At 44.3% G+C, this 23,029-nt stretch overlaps 1 protein-coding gene across 1 annotated transcript in view; it reads left to right on the top strand.

The window, feature by feature from the left end:
• The window catches only part of SND1 (staphylococcal nuclease and tudor domain containing 1), a 453,621-nt gene that overhangs the window by 19,114 nt on the left and 411,478 nt on the right, over positions 1-23,029 (top strand). The window contains exons 2-3 of the mRNA XM_081102419.1: positions 9,798-9,947; positions 17,161-17,281. Of these exons, the coding sequence (XP_080958545.1) occupies positions 9,798-9,947; positions 17,161-17,281 (271 nt within the window). The remainder of the gene's footprint in view (positions 1-9,797; positions 9,948-17,160; positions 17,282-23,029) is intronic.

Below are 23,029 nucleotides of genomic sequence, written 5' to 3' on the forward strand. Positions count from 1 at the left end.
GTACCCATTAACAGTTACTTCCTGTTTTTCCCTCCCTTCAGCCTTTGGGAACCACTAATCTACTTTCTGTCTATATAGATTTGCCTATTGTAGACATTTCATATATGTGGAGTCATTCAATATGTGGCTTTTTCTGTTTGGCTTCTTTCACTTAGCATAATGTTTTCAAGATTCGTCCATGTTGTAGCATCAATCAGGACTTCGTTTCTTTTTGTTTTTTTATTTTTATTGATTTCAGGTAGGAAGGGAGAGGGAGAGAGACACATCAGTGATGAGAGAGAATCACTGATAGGCTGCCTCCTGCATGCCCCCCACTAGGGATCGAGCCTGCGACCGGGGCATGTGCCCTGACTGGGAATTGAACCACAACCTCTGGGTTCATAAGTAGACATTCAACCATCGAGCCACGTCGGCCAGGCAGGACTTCATTCCTTTTTAATTTCTGAATAATAACATATTATGGGTAAACCACATTTTATTTCTCTATTCATAAGTTGGACATCTGGGTTGTTTCCACTCCTTTTGGCTATTATGAACAGTATTGCAATAAATATTTTATACAAGTTTTTGTGGGACATGTTTTATTTTTCTTAGGTATATATGAACTTGCTGGGTGATATGGTAACTCATTGCTTAACTTTTGAGGGGCTGCCAGACTGTTCTCCGTAGTGACTGCATCATCAACAATCTATGCAGCTTCGGATTTCTCCACATTCTTGCCAATACTTGTTATGGTCTTTCTTATTGATTATAGTTATGGTAATTGTTGTGAAGTGATGTCATAGTGGTTTTGATTTGCATTTCCCTCATCACTAATGATGTTGAGCATTTTTTCATGTGCTGTTGGCCATTTGTATATCTTCTTTGGTTACATGTCTTTTCAAATCCTTTGTCCATTTTTAATTGGGTTGCCTTTATTGTTGGGTTATGGTAGTTCTTTATTCTAGATTCTAGACTTTTATCCAATACATGTTTTTCTTTTCATTTTCTTAAACAAGAACAATGTTTTTAATTTTGATGATGTTCAATTTATCTTTTTTTTGGGGGGGGGCGTTTCTTGTGCTTTTTCAGGTGATATCATACCTAAGAAATTATTGCTTAATCCAAGGCCATGAAGATTTACACTTTTCTTCTAAGAGTTTTATCATTTAACTCTTACATTTAGGTTTCTTACATCTTATTGGTTATAATTATGGTAATTGCTGGGTGATATGGTAACTCTTTGTTTCACTTTCTGAGCAAAACCTCTACCTCACAAAACAAAAGTTAACATCATTATTTTGCACATGGATACCCAGTTTTCATTTTTTGTTGAAAGGATTCTTGTCCCATTAAATTATCTTGTCACCCTAGTTGAAGTTTAACTGACTAAAAATGTGTGGGTTTATTTTGGGCCTGTTTTTGGGTAACATTTTAGTATTCATTAGATAGCTGTCATTATTCTTCATATTGGCAAATATTGCTAAGGTATACCTGTTATATTTTAACAGGTTGACATAAGAACCATTATATCTTAAGATGTTGGTAGACCTGTTAAGCCAATCCTTGTAGAGCTAGTGAGATGCTCTCAGCTATTAGATTCCGTTCTCTGACCAAGATGATTTTTGCTTTGGGCTGTGAAAAAAATACTGGCTTCATTGACATGCGTAAGGATTTCTGTACCATTGCCTTCTTTGCCCTAAGTATAGTGTGGTTAGGTTTTTAAGAATTATTCTATTTTCTGGTGTCTGTGGTCTGGAGGTTTAAGAGTTAAATGCACCAAATAGTTTATCAGGATCTAATGAAGATCTATTGTGGCGTTCCTGTTGCTGAGCAACATTTTAGCGGCTACCCATGAAGTGTAAATCTCCTAGCCAACCTGTAAGTGGGTTTGAACAGTTTGAGTCTCCATTTTCCTTCTCAGCTGGCTTATTTCAGCCTTTGTCACCATCCGGTGTGTGCCCTGAAGCCAGTTCCTCTGAACCACGCTGAGTCCCTCTGCAATCTTTCTTGGCAGAGCTGAGAAATGTCTAATCCATAACCTCAATCAAACTGACTCATTGTGACAGCTATTTTCACAAACCTCCTAATGTGTCAGGTAGGACCAAGATCATTTTTCTAGAATGTCACTTTATTAATGTAATATGATAAAGCAGTTACCATATGACTTGCTTTCTCTGCCTTATAAATTAGCAATTAAGGATAATTACCGCATCCATGAAAGTTTGCAACATGAATCAGTATAGCTTTGGCAGAACAATTACGCATGACAGTTTCCTCTCAATCTTAATATTTCTCTGAAATTAAAATTTCGATAAGCGATATATTTTACTTATGTTTATTGTTTGTCTATCTTCCCCCAGTAGAATGTCAGCTTTCCAGGAATAGACATTTTTGTCTGTTTTATTTCACTGAAGTGAACCATTTGCCACATAGTAGGAATTCATACATTTCTATTGAGTTAATAAAGAATAAATTAATCAGTCAATGTCAAAAACTATGAAAATAATCAACTTAGATGTCAGATCTTTCACAGAGGAAAAATGACTTGTTTTGATGTCACATGAGACAAAAATTGTTTGGTATATAGACCCTGGTTCTTTTTCATATTTTACTTCAAGACATTTTAAGTATTTTTTCCCTCCCTAGAAGCTATTTCTCCTTGGCTTTATTTGGTGGAGAACCTTAGGTAAGAGAAGGTCATTGAAGTATTTTTATTGAGGAGGAACTTGGGTGAAGACTGTTGACCAGTGAGGCAGGTGGAGGGAGTTTAACAGTACATGGAAGATGAAATGGAGATAGTTCCAAACAAACTAGACCTCCTTTCTGCTACTTTGGTTCCTATAAATACTAGGAAGGAGACTAGTTCTTCCCTTATAGACCTGTCTCTCTTCCTTCTGTGATGGTCTGCAGAGAGTTTCTTCCTGCCTCTCTGCCAAGGCTATGGTCAAAAGAGGGGAGAGAGTTACAGAGGACAGATGTACACGAGTCAGTTCTTTTCTCCTGGGGGCATAGGAATAGCAGCGTCTGCCATATGAGTATTCTTGTGGCATAGGAAGTAGAATTGTTGACTGCTGCTTGATATTATGTATACACTAGTGGCCTGGTGCACAAAATTCGTGTACATTAAAAGGGAATTAATTAGAGGAAATATTTTAATATTGCTGTTTGCCCTTTCTCTATAATAGAAATGTCAGAGGTGAAAGAAAATTAGTAAAATGTATATGAAAATCTTCCTCCTGTCAGAGTCTGGGGCATGCGGCAGGACCCAGAGTCAAGTTCCTGCCCACGTGCGTACGCCTTGAAATCACGTGAGATCCAGACCCAGCCGGGCCCACCCTTATTGGGCGAGATCCAGACCCGGCTGGCCTCACTCCATCAAGCCTTGCTGGGTGAGGGGTGCAGCCTCAGGTCCCCCCATCAAGTCCCGCCGGGTGGGAGGTGCAGCTTCAGGGTCCCTGTCAAGCCCTGCCAGGCAGGGGCACAGCCTCAGGTCCCCCGCACATGCTGGGCTGGGGGCGCAGCCTCAGGTCCCTGCTGATCCCTGCGGGAACCCTGCCTCCACTGCGGGCGCAGCCATCTTGTGACAGTGTGAGGGTTAATTTGCATATTACCCCCTTTTATTATACTAGAGGCCCAGTGCATGAAGTTTGTGCACAGGTGGAGGGGGGGGGGGGATCCTCTCAGCCCAGCCTGCACCCTCTCCAATCTAGGACCCCTCGGGTGATGTCTGACTGCTAGTTTAGGCCTGATCCCGGGGATTGAGCCTAAACCGGCAGTCAGACATCTCTTTCATAATCCTGGACCTCTGGCTCCTAATTGCTCACCTGTCTGCCTGCCTGCCTGATTGTCTCTCACTGCCTCTGTGTGCTGGCCTGATTGCCTCTCACTGCCCCCGCTACCAGTCTGGTTGCCCTGAACTGCCTCCTGCTGCCGGCCAGGTCGCCGCCAACTCCCCCCCCCCCCCCCCCCCCACTGGCCTGGTTACCCCTTACTGACCACCCCCCGCCGGCCTGGTCACCTCTTACTTCCCCCCCTGCAGGCCTGGTTGCCCCTAACTGCCCCCCCCCCCCTGCTGGCCTGGTTGCCCCCAACTGCCTGCCCCCCCACCGGCCTGGTTGCTCCACACAGCCTGCTGTTCAGTCGTTTGGTCATTCCTCACTAACCCCCCTGCCGGCCTGGTTGTAGGCAGCCATCTTGTGAGGGCGTGAGGGTTAATTTGCATATTACCTCTTTATTATATAGGATTGATAGGATTAGTATAAAAGTTGTAGAGCAGCCTCTAAAATAAAAGTCATCTCTCTGCAGTATTAATTCAGGCATTGACTATTGTCTGAATGGCATTATTTGGAGTAGTATAAAAAGTTCTGATAGCATTTTTTAGAATAACATTCCTGGAGAGTGGAGGTTATACAAAGGTAGCTTTGCAAAATTCCTATGCACAAGTTGTCTGCCAAAGGCCTCAATGGAACCAGGATAATAGTTATAGACCCACTGTTCCCCAGGAACTTAGTGTACTAGGTAGAGGCATTAGAGATAATACCTTTCTGATATATTTAGGGGAAAGGGGGGGACTCTTCTCATCATTCATTCTGTTCTTGAGCTTTTCAGTGACCTTTGTCAGGCTTGAGAAATAAGGACTGTATCCTAGCCTGGGTTAGTGCTCATTTATCAGAGTTTACTTTGTTAGCCAAGGTGAGTTTTCTTGTAAATGGGCCTTAGCTGTTAACTGGGCTTACCAAGAGGTACTGGCTCTCTGGGAGTGCTGTATTACTTTTTGTGAAATCTTGACTAAAACTGAGGAGCAGGCATTGGGGACAGATGCTCTGACTTTTCTGCTGTATGTAGCTGGGCTCTCCTCCTGTTTGAAATTTTGGCATGAATGATTTCAAGTGTAGGTATTCTAGCATGTGCTATTCTTGTTCCTGCCACTTGTGAGGAATTAACTATAAATGAATTAACTATAAAAGAGCAATTCTCTTTTTCTTTTCTTTGGTTCTTCTCATTTCCAGAACATGAAGCAGCCTCTGCCCTAGTAGACATATTTTTCCCTGGTTTTGCTTTGTTTGAGAGTGTGTCTTATTAGCATGTCAGTTCCCTAGGATTATATCCAGGGCATGAGTTCTCAGGAAAGGCTGTGGAAGGCTGTTTGGCTGGAAGCTGTAAAGTTTAATCCCTGGTCACATCTAATCAGAAAGGATAAAAATGAAGAACATGACTTGTAACTGGTAAGGAGACAGTCTTTATTGTGTGTGTCATGGTGTAGCTTCAGTCATCTAGGGAGGAGCCATTAAGACCAAGGTCTATGTCAGCTGTGGGCAAACTACGGCCTGCGGGCCGGATCCGGCCCATTTGAAATGAATAAAACTAAAAAAAAAAAAAGACCGTACCCTTTTATATAATGATGTTTACTTTGAATTTATATTAGTTCACATAAACACTCCATCCATGCTTTTGTTCCGGCCCTCCGGTCCAGTTTAAGAACCCATTGTGGCCCTCGAGTCAAAAAGTTTGCCCACCCCTGGTCTATGTGCTAAAGGTATTGGGGATATTTAGACATTGATTAGAACACTATTTTTTTTTTATATATTTTGTTGATTTTTCACAGAGCGGAAGGGAGAGGGATAGAGAGAAAGATCGATTAGAGAGGAACATCGATCAGCTGCCTCCTGCACACCTCCCACTGGGGATGTGCCCGAAACCAAGGCACATGCCCTTGGCCGGAATCGAACCTGGGATCTTCCAGTCCGCAGGCCGACGCTCTACCCACCGAGCCAAACCGGATAGGGCTAGAACACTATTTTTTTAAGACGTTTGAATATGTGTATTTGTTGGACAGAATTTCTATAAAAAGTAGTAGAATGGATAAATGAATTGTGGTAAAGTTATACAATGGAATAAATACTATACAGCTATGAAAGTGAATAAATTAGTGTTTCACATGATTATGAATTAGTTTTACAAAAAACAGTGAGCAAGAGAAGTAAGTTACTGATGGGTACATGCAGTAGACTCAATTTATATAGAGTTCAGAAATAGGCAAAATGAAACCACATTGCTTAGTGATATGTACTTAGATGGCAAAACTGTACTAGTACAGCAGAGCAAGGGAGGGATCATCACAACGGCCAGGATCGTGGTGATGGGGAGAAGGGAGGGGCTCAAGTAGACAGGGACATGGAGAGGATCCGAGGTTCTGGCCATGTTCTCGTTCTTTTTTTTTTTTTAATATTTTTTATTGATTAAGATATTACATATGTGTACCCTCTACCCCCCCCCCCCTCCCCGCTCACCCCCTCACCCCCCCGTTGTCCGTGTCCATTGGTTAGGCCTATATGCTTGCATATAAGTCCTTTGGTTGATCTTTCCCCCTTGCCCCCACCCTCCCCTACCTTCCCTCCAAGGCCCGACAGTCCAATCAATGCCTCTCCGTCTCTGGACCAGTCCTTGTTCATCAGTTTATGTTGTTCATTATATTCCACAAATAAGTGAGATCTTGTGGTATTTATCTGCTCTCCAGTTCCATCCATGCTGTGGCAAATGGTAAGAGTTCCTTTTTCTTCTTCCTCTTCTTAAAGAATACCTTTCAGCATTTCATGTAATGCTGGTTTGGTGGTGATGAACTCCTTTAGCTTTTTCTTATCCGTGAAGCTCTTTATCTGACCTTCCATTCTGAATGATAGCTTTGCTGGATAAAGTAATCTTGGTTGCAGGTTCTTGCTATTCATCTCTTTGAATATTTCTTGCCACTCTCTTCTGGCCTGCATGGTTTCTGTTGAGAAATCAGCTGACAGTCGGATGGGTACTCCCTTGTAGGTAACTGACTGTCTTTCTCTTGCTGCTTTTAAGATTCTCTCTTTATCTTTTGCTCTTGGCATTTTAATTATGATGTGTCTTGGTGTGGTCCTCTTTGGATTCCTTTTGTTTGGGGTTCTCTGCGCTTCCTGGACTTGTAAGTCCATTTCTTTCACCAGGTGGGGGAAGTTTTCTGTCATTATTTCTTCAAAAAGGTTTTCAATATCTTGCCCTCTCTCTCCTTCTGGTACCCCTATAATTCTGATGTTGGTACGCTTGAAGTTGTCCCAGAGGTTCCTTACACTATCTTCATATTTTTTGAATCTCTTTTCTTTTTTCTTTTTCGGTTGGGTATTTTTTGTTTCTTTGCATTTCAAATCTTTGACTTGATTCTTGGGATCCTCTTGTCTGCTGTTGGAGCTCTGTAAAGTATTCTTTATTTCAGTCAGTGTATGCATAATTTCTAATTGGTCCTTTTTCATGACCTCCATGGTCTCACCATACTCCTTGAGGGATTCATTAAATTTATCGGTGGTTTCCATAAAATTCTTGACAAACCTTATAAACGTGGCCTTGAACTCTATATCCAGTCGTCTGTCCTCCTCCGTTTCTGCCAATTGTGACCTGTTTCTTTGTCTCCGCATTTTGGCTGCTTCCCTGTGTTGATAGAGTGGCCTGCGTGCCAGGTGTCCTGTAGGGCCCAGTGGCTCAGCCTCCCCAGTTACCTGGGGTGGACACTCTTGGTGCACTCTTGGTGCCTCGCTTGTTGTAGGATCACTGGGAGGAATTGACCTCCAGGCCAATTGGCTGTGGGAAGCAGCTGTGTCTGAAGTGGGAGAATGGACCCCCTCTGACCACTGGGTACAGTGGCTCCTGGATCTAAGGAGGTGCTAATTCAGCCCCTGCCTGAGGCCACACAGCAGGAACTACGAAGAGGCTCAGCTGTGAAGCAATGCAAGCCGCTGCGGGGCCTTGGGCCTTCTCTTGGAAGTTCCGGGTCTGGCTGGCCCGGCTGCAGTTAGGTAATTATCAGGTTGCAAAGTTCTGGGGCATTCACATGCAAAAGCCTCTGCCGCAGCCCGGGTGGGGCGGGGTCTCAGGGAGTCAAAAGGGCGGGGAAAGAAGCTATGGCTGATTCTCCGCGCCCGGAGTCGCGCGTCTCAGTGTCCCGGCAATGGCTGCAAGCACCTCCGAGGGAAATCTGCCCCCAAGTTCGCCCGCTGCCGCCTGAGAGAGCAGCCTCTGCCCGTATGAGTCCTGGGTCCCCAGAGACTTCCCCGGAGCCGGAGATCAGAGCAGTCGGGAGCTTGTGATTCAAAAAGACAGCCGCGTCCTCAGGTGCCACCCCCTTTCCGCGCGCGCGAGCCGCCGCGTACCTCTGCACTCAGCCTCCGCAGCTCCTCTGGCTCTCAGCGTGCTTTTCTTTTCTTCTAGTTGTAGAAATTACACTCAGCCAGCCTTCCTGTTGTTTTGGACGATGTTTGCTCCGTCCTTTGGGCTAATTTTCAATTGTTGTGTGGGGGCGACTATTTCCCGGTGTTTATCTATGCCGCCATCTTAGTTTTCCGCCATGTTCTCGTTCTTAACTTGGGCGGTGGTTACTCAGTTATTTGTTTACCTTATTATTTAACATGTACATTTATGTTTCAATGTACTTTCATATTTATATTAATATTTTATAACTTAAAGTGTGAGTTAAGGTGGAGAGGTGAAGGGGAATTGTCAGCTAAGCAGATGTGTATAGGAGAGGCTGCCCTTTGTACTCCTTCCCTTCTTCCTTTGATTCAACTTCCTTTTCCAAGGACTGTTCCTTTACTGAGAATGCCACGTTGGCAGAACTCCACAATCTTGTTCTATGAACTTGTCAGCAGCTCTTCTGGTTTTGAAGCTTGGAAATGAGAGTCTTTCAGATCTAGTGAAGCCAGTTCTTGAGCCCAACTGTTCATTAAGTCATGTCTCACTGAGCAAAGACAACTTGAATAGTGGGGTAATATCATTTTTTCTTTACTCCTTTTCTTCTCTTCTCCCACTTGAAATCCTCCTTTCTTCTCCCCTGCAAATGTTTAAAAGTTAAATACCAGTGAGCTTCAGAGCTCTTTTCACAGTTGCAAGGGGATTCTATGCCTGGTGTCTTTGATTAGAGAGATAAAAGGAGTCGCTGTGCTTAGGAGCTTTAAGGTGCTTCTTAGATTTTTCTGCTTCAGTCATCTAGAACATGGGCTTTCTAGATTACTTCTGTATTTTTTCTCTCGTAGCCTAGACTCTGAGTGCTGCGTCCAATGGAAGTAAGAGCACTGGGCTCTGGTTGCACTGCTCTTACTCAGCTTCTTCTGATGGTGTGTAGGGGCTTCTTCCTCCAGTTTGCCTTTTTGTGGGTCTTCCATGTCTTCTGCGCTGGAATGGAATGTATGGATGGAGACATTAACTTCCTAAGAGTTGAAAAGAACACAGGTGGTGGTGCTTGCAGGGATTAAATTATAAAGGTCATTAACCTCCGTCTGACTTACCTCTTCACCCTGATCAGTCTGTTTTATGACTTCTGTAGCATTTGCTAAATTCCTATTTGTATTTCTGGGTGAGATTATTTCAGAGTGGGTGTTTCTCTTATAAAATTAAAAATAATCTTGTTCGGCCTCGCCAAATGGCTCAGTTGGTTGGAGCGCCATTCCACAGGCTGTGGGTTTGATTCCCATTAGGGCACATACCTACGTTGTGTGTTTGATCCCTGGTCAGGGTGCAGGGTGCATACGAGAGGCACCAATCAATGTTTCTCTCTCAAATTGATGTTTCTCTCTCAAATTAATGTATCTCTCTCTCTCTCTCTCTCTCTCTCTCTCTCTCTCTCTCTCAAATCAGATGAAGAGTAAAAAAATAATCTCATTCATTTACTCAACAAATACTTAAGTGCCTTCAAGGTGTCAAATACTGTTCTACATGTTGCGGGTACAGTCCTGAACAGTCTGTATTATGGCGCTGTTGCCTCCAGATCACTAATTTTCTTTTATTTTCCTCCTCACCCTCAGGTCCTGTCAGGGTGTGCCATCATTGTCCGAGGGCAGCCTCGTGGTGGGCCTCCTCCTGAGAGACAGATCAACCTTAGCAACATTCGAGCTGGAAACCTTGCCCGCCGGGCGGCTGCAGCACAACCAGATGCAAAAGATACGCCTGATGAGGTAGGTTCTTCCTGAGGCCTCCCTGAGGCTGTGGACCCAGAGGGGAGCCCAGTCTTGACCGATGGAAGGTTGATCTGCACTTTCTTTTCTGTATATTTTGATTGTTTTTATATCACAGGAATGATGACCCTGGACATACCCACAGTGTCTTGCATCGGTTTGGTTTGTATACGTTCATTGCCCTTGAGGGACCTTTTCCCTTTTCAGGTTTGTCTGTTTTCCTCCTCCATCTCTTGGAATAGGTTAGAACATTTCCCAGGTAGTCTCGGCCATTTGAGGTTGGCGTTGGTTTTGGCAGAGCTCTTTTATTAATTTATGTTTGAATTCTCCACTCACATTCAAAATTTAGAAGGGTATTCAGTGAAAAATCAAGTTCTTCTCCCTGAGGACTATTGACGTTACTAGTATTTTGTGTCTTCTTCCAGGGAAATTTATTGCCTGTGCAAGTGCTCTCATTTTTCTAATGGCAGCATACTATAAACACTAGATCTGTGCTTTACTACAGATTCTTAATCTGGGATCCATAAAGGCATTGGAACTCTATGAAGTTTGCAAAATTTTGTGTAAACATGAATTTTTAAGGAAGGGAGCTTTTATCAGTTTTTCAAAGCAACTGTGGCTCAATACTAGTTAAGAACCATTGTGTTATGGTGATTTGAGAAACTTCTGAGCTTTTGCTCCACCATCCCCTCCTTATCCCCTTTCCCCCCCTCACTAACGCCTAACTACCTAGCCTTCCCTGTGGTCTGCCTTGGGCTCCTTCAGGTCTTACCTCTCCAGGCAGCTGCTGCAAGTCCTAATTTGATATTGTTTAGTCTTCTTGGTTCCTATAATTTCAAACATCAGCTCTTGTCTCTCCTTTAGTTGTGCTTTGGTTTTCAAAAATGAAATTTCTGGATTCCAATTATTTTTTCTTTGTTCCAACTTAATGAGGTTGGACAAGTTGGTACCTCAGCTGTTTTCTGCTATTTTCCTGACATACCAGTTCATGGGGATCTTTTATTGAGGGAAAATGTTTAGTTTTTTTTCATCTATAATAGAGTATTTTGTTTGAATTAAGAAGGCAGTGAAGCTGAAACCGGTTTGGCTCAGTGGATAGAGCGTCGGCTTGCAGACTGAAAGGTCCCAGGTTCGATTCCGGTCAAGGGCATGTACCTGGGTTGCGGGCACATCCCCAGTAGGAGGTGTGCAGGAGGCAGCTGATCGATGTTTCTCTCTCATCGATGTTTCTAACTCTCTATCTCTCTCCCTTCCTCTCTGTAAAAAATCAATAAAATATATTTAAAAAAAAAAATTAAAAAAAAAAAAAAAAAAAGAAGGCAGTGAAGGCCCTAGCTGGTTTGGCTCAGTGGATAGAGCGTTGGTCTGCAGACTGAAGGGTCCCGGGTTCGATTCCAGTCAAGGGCACATGCCTGGGTTGTGGGCTCGATCCCCAATAGGGGGCGTGCAGGATGCAGCCGATTAATGATGCTCATCATTGGTGTTTCTATCTACCTCTCCCTTCCTCTCTGAAATCAATAAAAATATATTTTAAAAAAAAGGCAGTGAAGCAATTTTATTTTAATTATTTTTAAAATCTTATTTATTATTTATGTATATATTTAAATCTTTATTGTTGAAAGTATAGCATATGTCTCTTTCTGCTGTGAACATAGGCTCCCTCCCAGTTTTTTTTTTTTCTTTTTTTTTATTTTTTTATTATTAGTTAAGGTATTACAAATGTGTCCTCATCCCCCCCATTAACCCCCAACCTCCCCCCCCACACACAAACTCATGCTCCCATCCCCCCGTTGTCCATGTCCATTGGTTTGGCTTATATACATGTATACAAGTCCTTCGGTTGATCTCTTCCCCTTACCCCTGCCCTCCCCTACTTTCCTTCTGGGGATTGATAGCCTGATCGCTGTTTCTCAGTCTTTGGGTCTGTCCCTTTTCATCAGTCTATGTTGTTCTCTATAATCCACAAATGAGTGAGATCATGTGGTATTTATCTTTCTCTGACTGGCTTATTTCACTTAGCATAATGCTCTCCAGTTCCATCCATGCTGTTGCAAAAGGCAAGAGTTCCTTTTTTTTTACCGCAGCATAGTATTCCATTGTGTATATGTACCACAGTTTTCTAATCCACTCATCTGCTGATGGGCACTTAGGCTGTTTCCAAATCTTAGCTATGGTGAATTGTGCTGCTATGAACATAGGGGTGCATATGTTCTTTCTAATTGGCGTTTCTGGTTTCTTGGGATATATTCCTAGTAGTGGGATCACTGGGTCAAATGGGAGTTCCATTTTTAGTCTTCTGAGGTAGCTCCATACTGTTCTCCACAGTGGCTGCACCAGTCTGCATTCCCACCAGCAGTGCAGAAGGGTTCCTTTTTCTCCACATCCTCTCCAACACTTGTTGTTTGTTGATTTGTTGATGATAGCCATTCTGACAGGTGCGAGATGATAACGCATTGTCGTTTTGATTTGCATCTCTCGTATAATTAGTGACTTTGAGCAGGTTTTCATATGTCTTTCTGCCTTCTGTATGTCCTCTTTCGAAAAGTGTCTATCTAGGTCCGTTGCCCATTTTTTTATTGGATTGTTTATCTTCCTTTTGTTAAGTTTCATGAGATCCCTGTAAATGTTGGAAATTAAACCCTTATCGGTGGTATTCCCTCCCAGTTTTTATCCGCCACACTCCACTGCACATGGGTGTGGGACCAGTCCTTTCCACGTCTCTGCCCCTCCTACCAGTCACCATGTGGTTTCTTCTTTACCTCCTAGTAGGACTTCTATTGAGCCAGGTTTCAGGCTGATCTGAATGATGGCAGTTCTGTATTTTAGTTGTAATTTTGATGTGGCTGTGGGAGGAGGCAGTACTGTGTTTTCCTACGCCACCATCTTGACTGGAGTCCTGGAATCCTATATAATAAAGAGCTAATATGCTAATTAGACTGAGCAGCCGAATGTCCACATGAAGCCGGGGCTGAGAGGGCCAAAGCAAGAATGACCTTCCTGAACAACCAGTGGGTGGGGGGTGGGGCCAGCTCCTAAGGAGCAGCAAGCTAGCTTCTGGTTGAGTGGTGCTCTCCCCTCCCTCTCCCCACTCAGACAGAAGCTGGGCTCATGGCAGGTGGACATCCCCTGAGGGGTCCTGGACTGTGAGAGGGTGCAGGCCGAGCTGAGGGGCCCCCCCCCCCCATGCCCAGTGCATGAATTTTGTGCACCAGGCCTCTAGTATTAACATAATAGTCTCTTTACCTTCTTTCTCCTTCCAATCCTTTCTCTATATGCTACCAGATCTTTTTGAAATGCACTTTTATTTCCTTGCTCAGTGTCATTTCCAGACTTCAGTGATTCCCCATTACCTCTGTGAGAAATTTAAATGCCTTAGCCTGGGATTCAAGCCCATTTGTGGTTTGACTTTTAGTTTCTTACTGACCCTGTTCCGGATGCTAAGTTCCAGCCATGCTGAAAGATTAAGAGCCACTTAAGATTTGCCTGCTTGTGCCTTGGCTCATGCTGCTCCCTCCATCAGGAGCTCCTTCTCCATTGGTCCTGGTGAACACCTTCTATCTCTGAAGATTTCAGCCTCCTGAGAAGTCACTCCTGACATTTCCTTTTGTTGTCCTATTTTTGTGCTGTCCTAGCATTCATAACATTTTATTGCATGTTTATATATCCTGCTCTACAGAGCTCCTTGAGAGGAGGGACCTTATCTCTCATCACATGCCTAGTCATTGCCTGATGTGAAGCAGGGCACAGTGAGTGCACATTTACATGAATAATGAGGAAAAGAACCTGTGTTTCTCTTTTTGGGGGATCAGTGGATTGTGCAATGTGGCACTACCCTTGTTTCTGACTTTTAATTGTTTTAGAATATGTTGTCTAATATTTTCACATTCTAATAGACTCAAGGACATTATTGCTCATTTACTTCCCTTTGTTGTACTATCCCAAATATCATTCACTTGATTATGTTCTGCTTTCCCTCATGATATCTTCTTTCAAAGAAACTCAGCTCTCTCTCCTAAGTCCTGTGGCAATAAAAGCAACTCCATAGCGTGTCCCCAGCCGTCACTGTGCTGTTGCAGGCTAATCCCCATTGTTACCTCACTGCTTCTAGGCAACCTAGATACTGTATTGATGGCACTGTGGAAATTATATATTTATTTCCTGCAGATTTACTGAGCTCCTGTTATGTGTGAAGTTCTGTTGGTTTCATGAGGAATATAGAAATGAATGTCATAGTCCTGTGCTCAGTGGCACTTTTGAGAATTGGGGTGTGGGGTGGTCGGGGCAGACAGGGATTAGTTACACATACAGGTGGTACAGTGGGATGATTAGAAGAGAAGATTAGTTACAAGAAGTATTAAACATTGGGCCAGGTACAAAAGTTGGTAGCTTTAAGGTTTTACATTGCTATGGGATTTCGTCTTGTTTCAGTAGTTCAGAAGTCTGTCTGGTCCAAAGAAATGATTGGAATTTTTAATTTTATCATGGTAAACATCAGTACCTTGCTTGAGTCTAGGAGTGGAGAGCAAGCTGCCAGATTGCCTACTGTTGGGCATTCTAAAGGGAAGAGGGAATTTTGAGTCCCAACTACTTAATGGCCATTTGCTTCTTAGATGGAGCCCTGGAGCATCATTTGAACAAGACCACAGTACTCTTCCTGTTGGTCCTGTTGGACCTTATTTGATAAATGCTTTGAGCAAATTTCCCTATACTTGTCTCTTAAGAGTTGTTCTAGGAGGCTCTGTTGGGATAGCCTTCTCCATCAGGTAGTTTTCTGCTGGCTGTCATCTGTGTGGACACTTTTACAAAGATTCTCTCCTGGAGTTCCTTGTTGCCCGTGTGAGGAGTGAGGTGGTTAGTCTCTTTCCTGATTCTCCCAGTTGCCTTTCTTCATATAATATCATGCCCAGTTAATGAATTTGCCCAGCCTTGAGTGAAACACAACTTGAGAAGGCTGGTTTAAGAAAGGGATGTTAGAAAAACTAGATTTATTATTTTTTCTTACAGGATTAGGTCTATGTCTTTTTCAAGCCCTCCAGTGTGACTTTCTCCCATGGCCAGTGGTTGACCAGGTGTAAAATGGACTGTCCTTGGAGAAGGATGCTCCTTCAGCAAGCTTTAAGAGCTTTTAGTCATTCTGCCTAGTTGGTAGATATTGCAGGTTTCCCCATAGGGGCTAGAAAGTTCCTTGTGAACTGACCCTTGATAAATGAATTTTTACCAAAGTCTTGGCCTCCTTTAGGAGGACTTGTCTTATCAGAATTTTCCCAAATGTTTAGGAAGGCAGTGTGTTACTGAATTTTAGATGTTAACATGGCACTCAGAACTAGATCCTAAGCATTATATCTATAGTTGAAGATATTTTTAGAGTAAGTGGATCACTAAGTTAATAAAAATGGTAGGAGCCTGTGTTACTAGATTCAGTAGTGTTTTTGTGATTGGTTGATAATTGGGCTAATTTATCAGTCATCAGACTCTGATACAGGTACTATTTTTAATTTTTAGGAGTGGGGTAACGGGTACAAATGGGACATAATATATATATATATATATATATATATATATATATATATATATATATATAGTCATTGAGTGATTGTTTCTTTTGCTTGTTGATGCTTTGAGGAGAGAGCATTAGATGATTGAGTGTAAGAGTTTGTGTCTTGGAGAGCACTTACTCAGGATCAGTTCTTCCTAGAACCATCTGCAGTTGATTTATATAACAGGACTGGTATTGTGAATACTAGCCCAACTGGCTGCATGGCTTCTGGTTTCTGGGAAGTCATACGGATGTTTTTCTTGTAGAAGAGCTTTTTGGATAACCTGTGTAACAATCCTCATGGGCTGAAAAGGTCAGCAGCGGGTTTCTTTTCAGGTCATGTATATACTGTTGTTCCTTGCAGGGATGGGGAACCTTTTTTCTGCCAGGGCCCATTTGGATATTTATAACATAATTGGGGGGTCATACAAAATTATCAACTTAAAAATTAGCCCGCTATAGTCAAACATTTAATTAACTTGCCTCTAATGCCTTGGCAGGACCAGTCCAAATGATTTCTCGGACCTTACATGTCCTGCGGACCAGACGTTCCCCACCCCTGCTTTAGGGTGGGTGGCCCAAGTTTTGTGGTTCTATGAGATTTTAATAGACAGTGCCTGCTTATCATATACCACTCTTCCCTTCTATGCTTTGCATTTTTTTCTGCACATGAGCTCCTGCTGATCATATGCTCCTTGAACTCTTACCCCCTTCTTCCTCATTTTTGTTCTAAGGGAACTTGGGGCACTGAGCTACTGTAAATTCAAGGGCCTGTGGCCACTGACTGACAGAGCTGCTTCAGAGGAGACAGCCATCCTAGAAGTGATGGGCTGTGGATGGGACTAAACCATCCCTTTGCACAGTATCTTGAGATCACATGGAGACTACTTCCTGTTGTGTAGATGTGTGGCTCACTCCTTGTGTCATTGTCAAGGTGACCAGAGCCTGTTATTGGTGTCCTCCCCAAGATCCTGGGAGATTCCCACTACTGTAGCTTCAGACTAGAGCAGTAGAAGAGGGGAGACATTTTGGGGAGAATAATTCTTGCCATTCTCAACTCTGTTGGCTGTTCTTAAAAAAGGTGGAGGAAATGATATAAGCAAGGCTCTTCCTTGAGTAGGGGACTCACTCTGAAATAAGAATAGCACTAGAACCTTGTCTCTGCTTTGACTGTGCCTTGCACTGGTTTCAGGACAGTTTAATATTTGGTGAAAGTGCTTCATAAACTGGATAGAGGCGACCAAATGGAGGTCGTAGTTGTTATTTATAACTTCCCTTTGGCTAGGTAAGTTCCTGGAATCTGGACTTCCCGCCCAGAAGTGGGCTGATAAATAAAAAGCATTTAGAGTAGTGGCTGGTATGTGTTAAGTGCTGTAAAATTATGGGCAATTATTATTCACAAAGTAAGCTATAGCTCAGAATAGACAGTGATGTGGGAAAAAGTACTCCTGCCAGTGACTGGGAAACTGTGAGGCTTGTTTTCAAGGCTGTGCTAGTTAAACCCACTGCTAGACCCTCCTTTTTTATGAGCTCCCTAAGTGTGCAGTGTGCGCATTTCATTTTTATATTCTTCTCAGGGCCTAATGCAGGGCCAGGATATTGAAGAAATGAACCTGAATGATGATTGTGGTGGGGAACTCGGTAGTTCTCATGTGACACATTTGTTTTGTCTCTCAGCCCTGGGCATTTCCTGCTCGAGAGTTCCTTCGGAAGAAGCTTATTGGGAAGGAAGTCTGTTTCACGATAGAAAACAAGACTCCCCAGGGACGCGAGTATGGCATGATCTACCTTGGAAAAGGTGAGTAGCAAGGCGGAAACGACTCATCTCTCTCCTCCGAGTCTCAGGTTCCTCCGGTCAGTTTTCACAGGGTGGAAGGCCAGTGTGAGTGTTGGTGGAGGTAGCTCTAGGACAGTTGGCTATTGGTGTACTTGGAAGTGTGAGTTCATGGCACATAGGTGCAGAGGAGTTCCCTGATATTCCGGTGTCCTGTTGGCTCCTGTGTCTGCTTTCCTGGCTTGGTTTAGGTGTATGTTGTACAGCAAGCATGTCAAACTCGCAGCCCGTGGTCGCATGCGGCCACAACGGACATTTTTGCAGCCCATAGTATAATGGTATGTAAAAAACGTCTTAATAAAAATTTCATAACTTCATTTTTACAATATCCTGTTATACATAATTATTAATAACGAACTACAACATTTGCTAATGACTGATTACTATAATTGTGTTACATTCATTTACCTTATGCACTGGCGCACCATTTCTCTCTACTACAACTAGAAGTGAATATTTTAGCAGCTGATTGCCACGTCATTAGTCTTGTATGACTTCTTTGGTGTGTGCAACAGGAAATATTTCACTTTTGGAGAACAAGAAAAATAGGTTTATTTACGTTACGCTTATTAATTTGTGCAGTTATTCAGTGTCTGGTAAGTTAATGTTCAAGAAAAAACATTAATTTTTATTAAAATGTTCTATTATTTTATGTCAGTGATTACTCATTTATTTCAGCCCTTTGTATTCAGAATGTCTCTATTGAAATCTACATTTCAATGGAAATTGAAGCTTTGTTTTTTTTGCGGCCCCCATAAACTTAAACCTTGTTTATTTGGCCTGTGTTAGCCTTTGAGTTGGACATACTTGTTGTACAGCATAGCATCCTTCCCTGTATTTAGGCCCTCAGCCCGTAGAACGCAGTGGCTGTGTGCTTCTAGGCCACAGTGCTAATTAAATTCCTATAGATTTCCAGTTATATCTTCTATTCCCTTTATCTATCTTGTGGGTTTTCTTCTGCGCATAGGGACTCTCTTTAGTAAAGGAAGATTTGTTTGTGGCTTGTGGTTTTTGTAAGCCACATGTTTTGCAGTGGGAAGAACATAGGCTTTGGAGTTGTGTACATGTGGGTTAGAATCCTGGCTCTCCTCTCATGGACCCTTACTTAACCTTAAGTTTTCTAAGTCCTAGTTACTTCATTTGTAAGTTATTGAGAGAATTTAAAGAGATAGTATATGTAAAGTACCTATCTCTGGAACAGAGTATGTGCTCAATAAATACATTTGTGTATGTGCACACATAGCTAGATCAGATGGCTCATGGGATATTAGATGTTCTGGTCTTTTGGATTAGGTGGAGGGAGAGAAAGATTGTGGAATAGAGTTTGAACAGAAATAGGCCATTGAAATACTTGGTAGAATGTTCTCTGTAAAGCTTAAAGCAGTTGTGTTCATCTGAAATTATTTTAGGTATTTTTGTTTCCTGTGATTATTTGATAAAACAACCTTCCAATTGAGCTGCTTTACATAATCTATTTGACTTCGGTAGTCAGTGCTAGAGTAAGCAAGCAGGGTAGAATGACAAGGCTAATAACATCCTCTGAAGATTCTGCTTTTAATTGTAGGATATTAGAAAAGCGAGTTGGGCATGACCTTGGAGGTGTCTTGTTGAATTTACCCAGTAGAGGAACACCACCTTTTCCAGCCTCAGACAAATGGCTATCTGCTTCTTGATTGGATGGGAAGTTATAGTAATACTAGAGGCCCGATGCACAAAATTCGTGCAAGAGTAGGCCTTCCTTCCCCCAGCTGCTGGCACCGGCTTCCCTCTGGTACCCGGGACCCAAGCTTCCCTCCAGCACCCAGAACCCGGGCTTCCCTCGCAGCCCCAGCCTCATCTGGAAGGTTGTCCAGAAGGACGTCCGGTCTAATTAACATATTATGCTTTTATTATTATAGATATGGAATCTTTTCAAAAAGAGAAATAGATTTGCCTTTTACACATAATTCAAGTAATACAATCTACACTAATCTACACTAATAAAAGAGAAACATGGTAATTGGCGTACGACTGCTACTCTTTTCATTGGCTAATCAGCGAGATATGCAAATTAACTGTCAGCCAAGATGGCGGCCAGCAGCCAGGCAGCTTGAAACTAACATGAGGCTTGCTTGCCTCAGTGAGGGAGGATCATTGGAGGAAACCAACGTTCCCCGCCTGCGGCTGCAGGCCTCTGAGCGGGCAGTTTAAGAAACATTGTAACAAATACCGCCAGACGTCAGCCAGCAGATTCGCAACATTGTAAGCAAAGGCCAGAAACCTACTTTCAGCCACAGAGGCTTAAGAGCTGGAGCCAAGCCTCAAGGTAAAGCTGGCCCAGAATAAAAAGAAAAAAAGGAGCGGTTGGGAACTTCAGTCACTCCCAGACTGAAAACAGCCCTCAGCCCCTCACCCAGACTGGCCAGGCACCCCAGTGGGGACCCCCACCCTGATCCAGGACACCCTTCAGGGCAAATCAGCGGGCCCCACCCATGCACCAGGCCTCTACCCTATATAGTAAAAGGGTAATATGCCTCCCGGCACCCGGATCAGCGTGACAGGGGGCAGCGCCCAAACCCCCTGATTGCCCTGCGGCTCTGTGTGTGACAGGGGGTGGGGCCCCAACCCCCTGAGCAGCCCTGCTCTGTATGTGACGGGGGCAGCTCCCCAACCCCCTGATGGGCCCTGCTCTGTGTGTGACGGGGGCAGCGCCCCAATCCCCTGATTGGCCCTGCTCTGTGCGTGACAGGGGGTGGCGCCGCAACCTCCCAATCGACCCTGCCTTGAGTGTGACAGGGGGCGGTGCCCCACCCCCCAATTGGCCCTACCCTGAGCGTGACTGAGGGTGGCATCACAACCTCCCAATCTGCCCTGCTCTGTGCATGACGGGGCGGTGCCCCAACTCCCCAATCGGCCCTGCTCTGAGCCCGACCAGGGGCTGCACCTAGGGATTGGGCCTGCCCTCTGCCACCCGGGAGCAGGCCTAAGCCAGCAGGTTGTTATCTCCCAAGGGGTCCCAGACTGCAAGAGGGCACAGGCCGGGCTGAGAGACCCCCTCCCCCCCGCGAGTGCACAAATTTTTGTGCACCGGGCCTCTAGTCTACACTAATAAAACAGAAACATGGTAATTGGTGTACGACCGCTACCCTTCCCATTGGCTAATCAGGGCAATATGCAAATTAACTGCCAGCCAAGATGGCGGCCGGCAGCCAGGCAGCTTGAAACTAACATGAGGCTTGCTTGCTTCAGTGACGGAGGACTCCAACATTCTCCGCCGCTGCTGCAGGCCTCTGAGCCTGCAGTTTCAAACATTGTAACAAATATAGATGCTAAACAAAACCCCAGAAACCAGCTTTCAGCCAGCTGGGATCTCAGCTGGAGGTGATACAGAGTTTCGAGAACCGAAACAAACCAGATACCTGCTTTCAGGAGCGGAGGCCTAAGAGCTGGAGCCTCAGAGCTAAAGCTGGCCCAGAATAAAAAAGAAAAAAAAGAAAAAAAGGAGCAGTTGGGAGCTTCAGTCCCAGCCTGAAAACAGCCCTCAGCCCCTTACCCAGACTGTCCAGGCACCCCAGTGGGGACCCCCACCCTGATCCAGGACACCCTTCAGGGCAAACCAGCCGGCCCCCACCCGTGCACCAAGCTTCTATTCTATATAGTAAAAGGGTAATATGCCTTCCAGCACTGGGATCAGCGGAGCGGAGAGGCCTCCCAGCACCGGGATCAGTGTGACAGGGGGCAGCGCCCAAACCCCCTGATTGCCCTGCGGCTCTGTGTGTGACAGGAGGCAGGGCCACAACCTCCCTATCGGCCCTGCCCTGTTCGTGACAGGTGAAGGCGCCCCAATCCCCTGATCGGCCCTGCTCTGTGGGTGATAGAGGGCGGCGCCCCAACCCCCTGATCCGCCCTGCTCTGTGTGTGACAGGGGGCGGTGTGCCAACTCCCTTATCGGCCCTACTCTGTGAGTGACAGGGGGGAGCTCCTCAACCCCCTGATGGGCCCTGCTCTGTGCGTGACAGGGGGGAGCTCCCCAACCCCCTGATCGGCCCTGCTCTGTGCATGACGGGTGGGGGGAGCTCCCCAACCCCCTGATCGGCCCTGCTCTGTGCGTGACAGGGGGCAGCGCCCCAACCCCCTGATTGGCCGTGCTCTGTGCGTGACAGGGGGTGGTGCCACAACCTCCCCATCGACTGCCTTGAGTGTGACAGGGGGCAGTGCCCCAACCCCCCAATCGGCCCTACCCTGAGCGTGACTGAGGGTGGCATTGCAGTCTCCTGATCTGCCCTTCTCTGTGCATGATGGGGGGCGGTGCCCCAACTCCCCAATCGGCCCTGCTCTGAGCCCGACCAGGGGCTGCACCTAGGGATTGGGCCTGCCCTCTGCCACCCGAGAGCAGGCCTAAGCCAGCAGGTCGTTATCTCCCAAGGGGTCCCAGACTGCGAGAGGGCACAGGCTTGGCTGAGGGACCCCCCTCCCCCCCGAGTGCACAAATTTTTGTGCACCGAGCCTCTAGTAGGAAATAAAACACATAAGCATCATTGTTGGATGGCTACTGGTTAGAAAGAATGCAACACAAGTAGAAGTACACTGTTTTCAATATGCAGTTGTTCAAGGATCTCATACCTAAAATAATTTTAGTTTAAAAACAGCTGGTCAATCTTCTGTTATTCTGAAAGAGACCTCACTGTGGGCACAGATAGATCTAAGAGTTCATTTAAATAACCTTGGTCTTCATCTGAAATGGTCAAATTGTTTATGTTAAGAGACTCTGACACTTAAAATAATCTTTAATGTTATTTTTTAAAAGTTTATTTTTTAAATTGACCCAAATTATAAACTGGATATAATTTAGTAGTTAATACATTAATGTTTAGAATAAAACATGGCACATAGGATTTGATCAATAAATATGTACTGAAAGAATTGTTCAAAATTACCTACATCTGAGTTTTAAAGGTTTATTAAATGGCTTAAAGTTTAATATTTTCACTCAGATACTTTAGCCAACTCTCAATGCCATTCTCATGAAAGGAAACAGTGGCTTAGATAATTAATTAGTATTCATATATTTATCCTAGTTTGTGACCACTCACTCTTTTTTTGTTTTGTTTTGTTAATCCTCACCCGAGGATATTTTCCCTTTGATTTTTAGAGAAAGAGTGGAAAGGAGGGGGAGAGACGGAGAGAGAGAAACATCTGTGTGAGGGAAACACATAGATTGGTTGCCTCCTGTGCCCCAACCAGGGTCACGGATTGAGCCTGCAACTGAGGTACGTGCCCTTGACCAGAATTGAACCTGGGACCCTTCAGTCCACTGAGCCAAATCAGTTAGGGTGCTACTCACTTTTTTTATGATAGGGGAGAACGGTAGAATTTAAGAAATTGTAGTTAACCTAGAACTTACTAAAAAAAGAGATGATTAGTCTTCCAACTTTTGGAGAAAATATAGTTACCCACCTACTCTTCATGCCATCCTCAATTGTGACTTGATCAGATTCATAAGTTGGTGGGTAATAAGAAAAGCAGATACGTGCTCTACAGATTTCCTGTTTTCAGTATTCTCTCTACCCCATTTTATTGCCTTCCTTGGGAGATTGGCCCAGAGAAATGTATTTTTCTCCCTTCGAAGGAGCAATCAGAACTAAATTTTTAGAAGTGGGGCTGCTGACAGGCATTATCAGAGTGCTCTGTACTTAAAAAAGTATCTGTTTGGTGTGCTGTTGATTGGTCTGG

Source organism: Myotis nattereri (assembly GCF_964212035.1).
Source record: "Myotis nattereri genome assembly, chromosome: 11".
NCBI classification, from domain to species: Eukaryota; Metazoa; Chordata; class Mammalia; order Chiroptera; family Vespertilionidae; genus Myotis; species Myotis nattereri.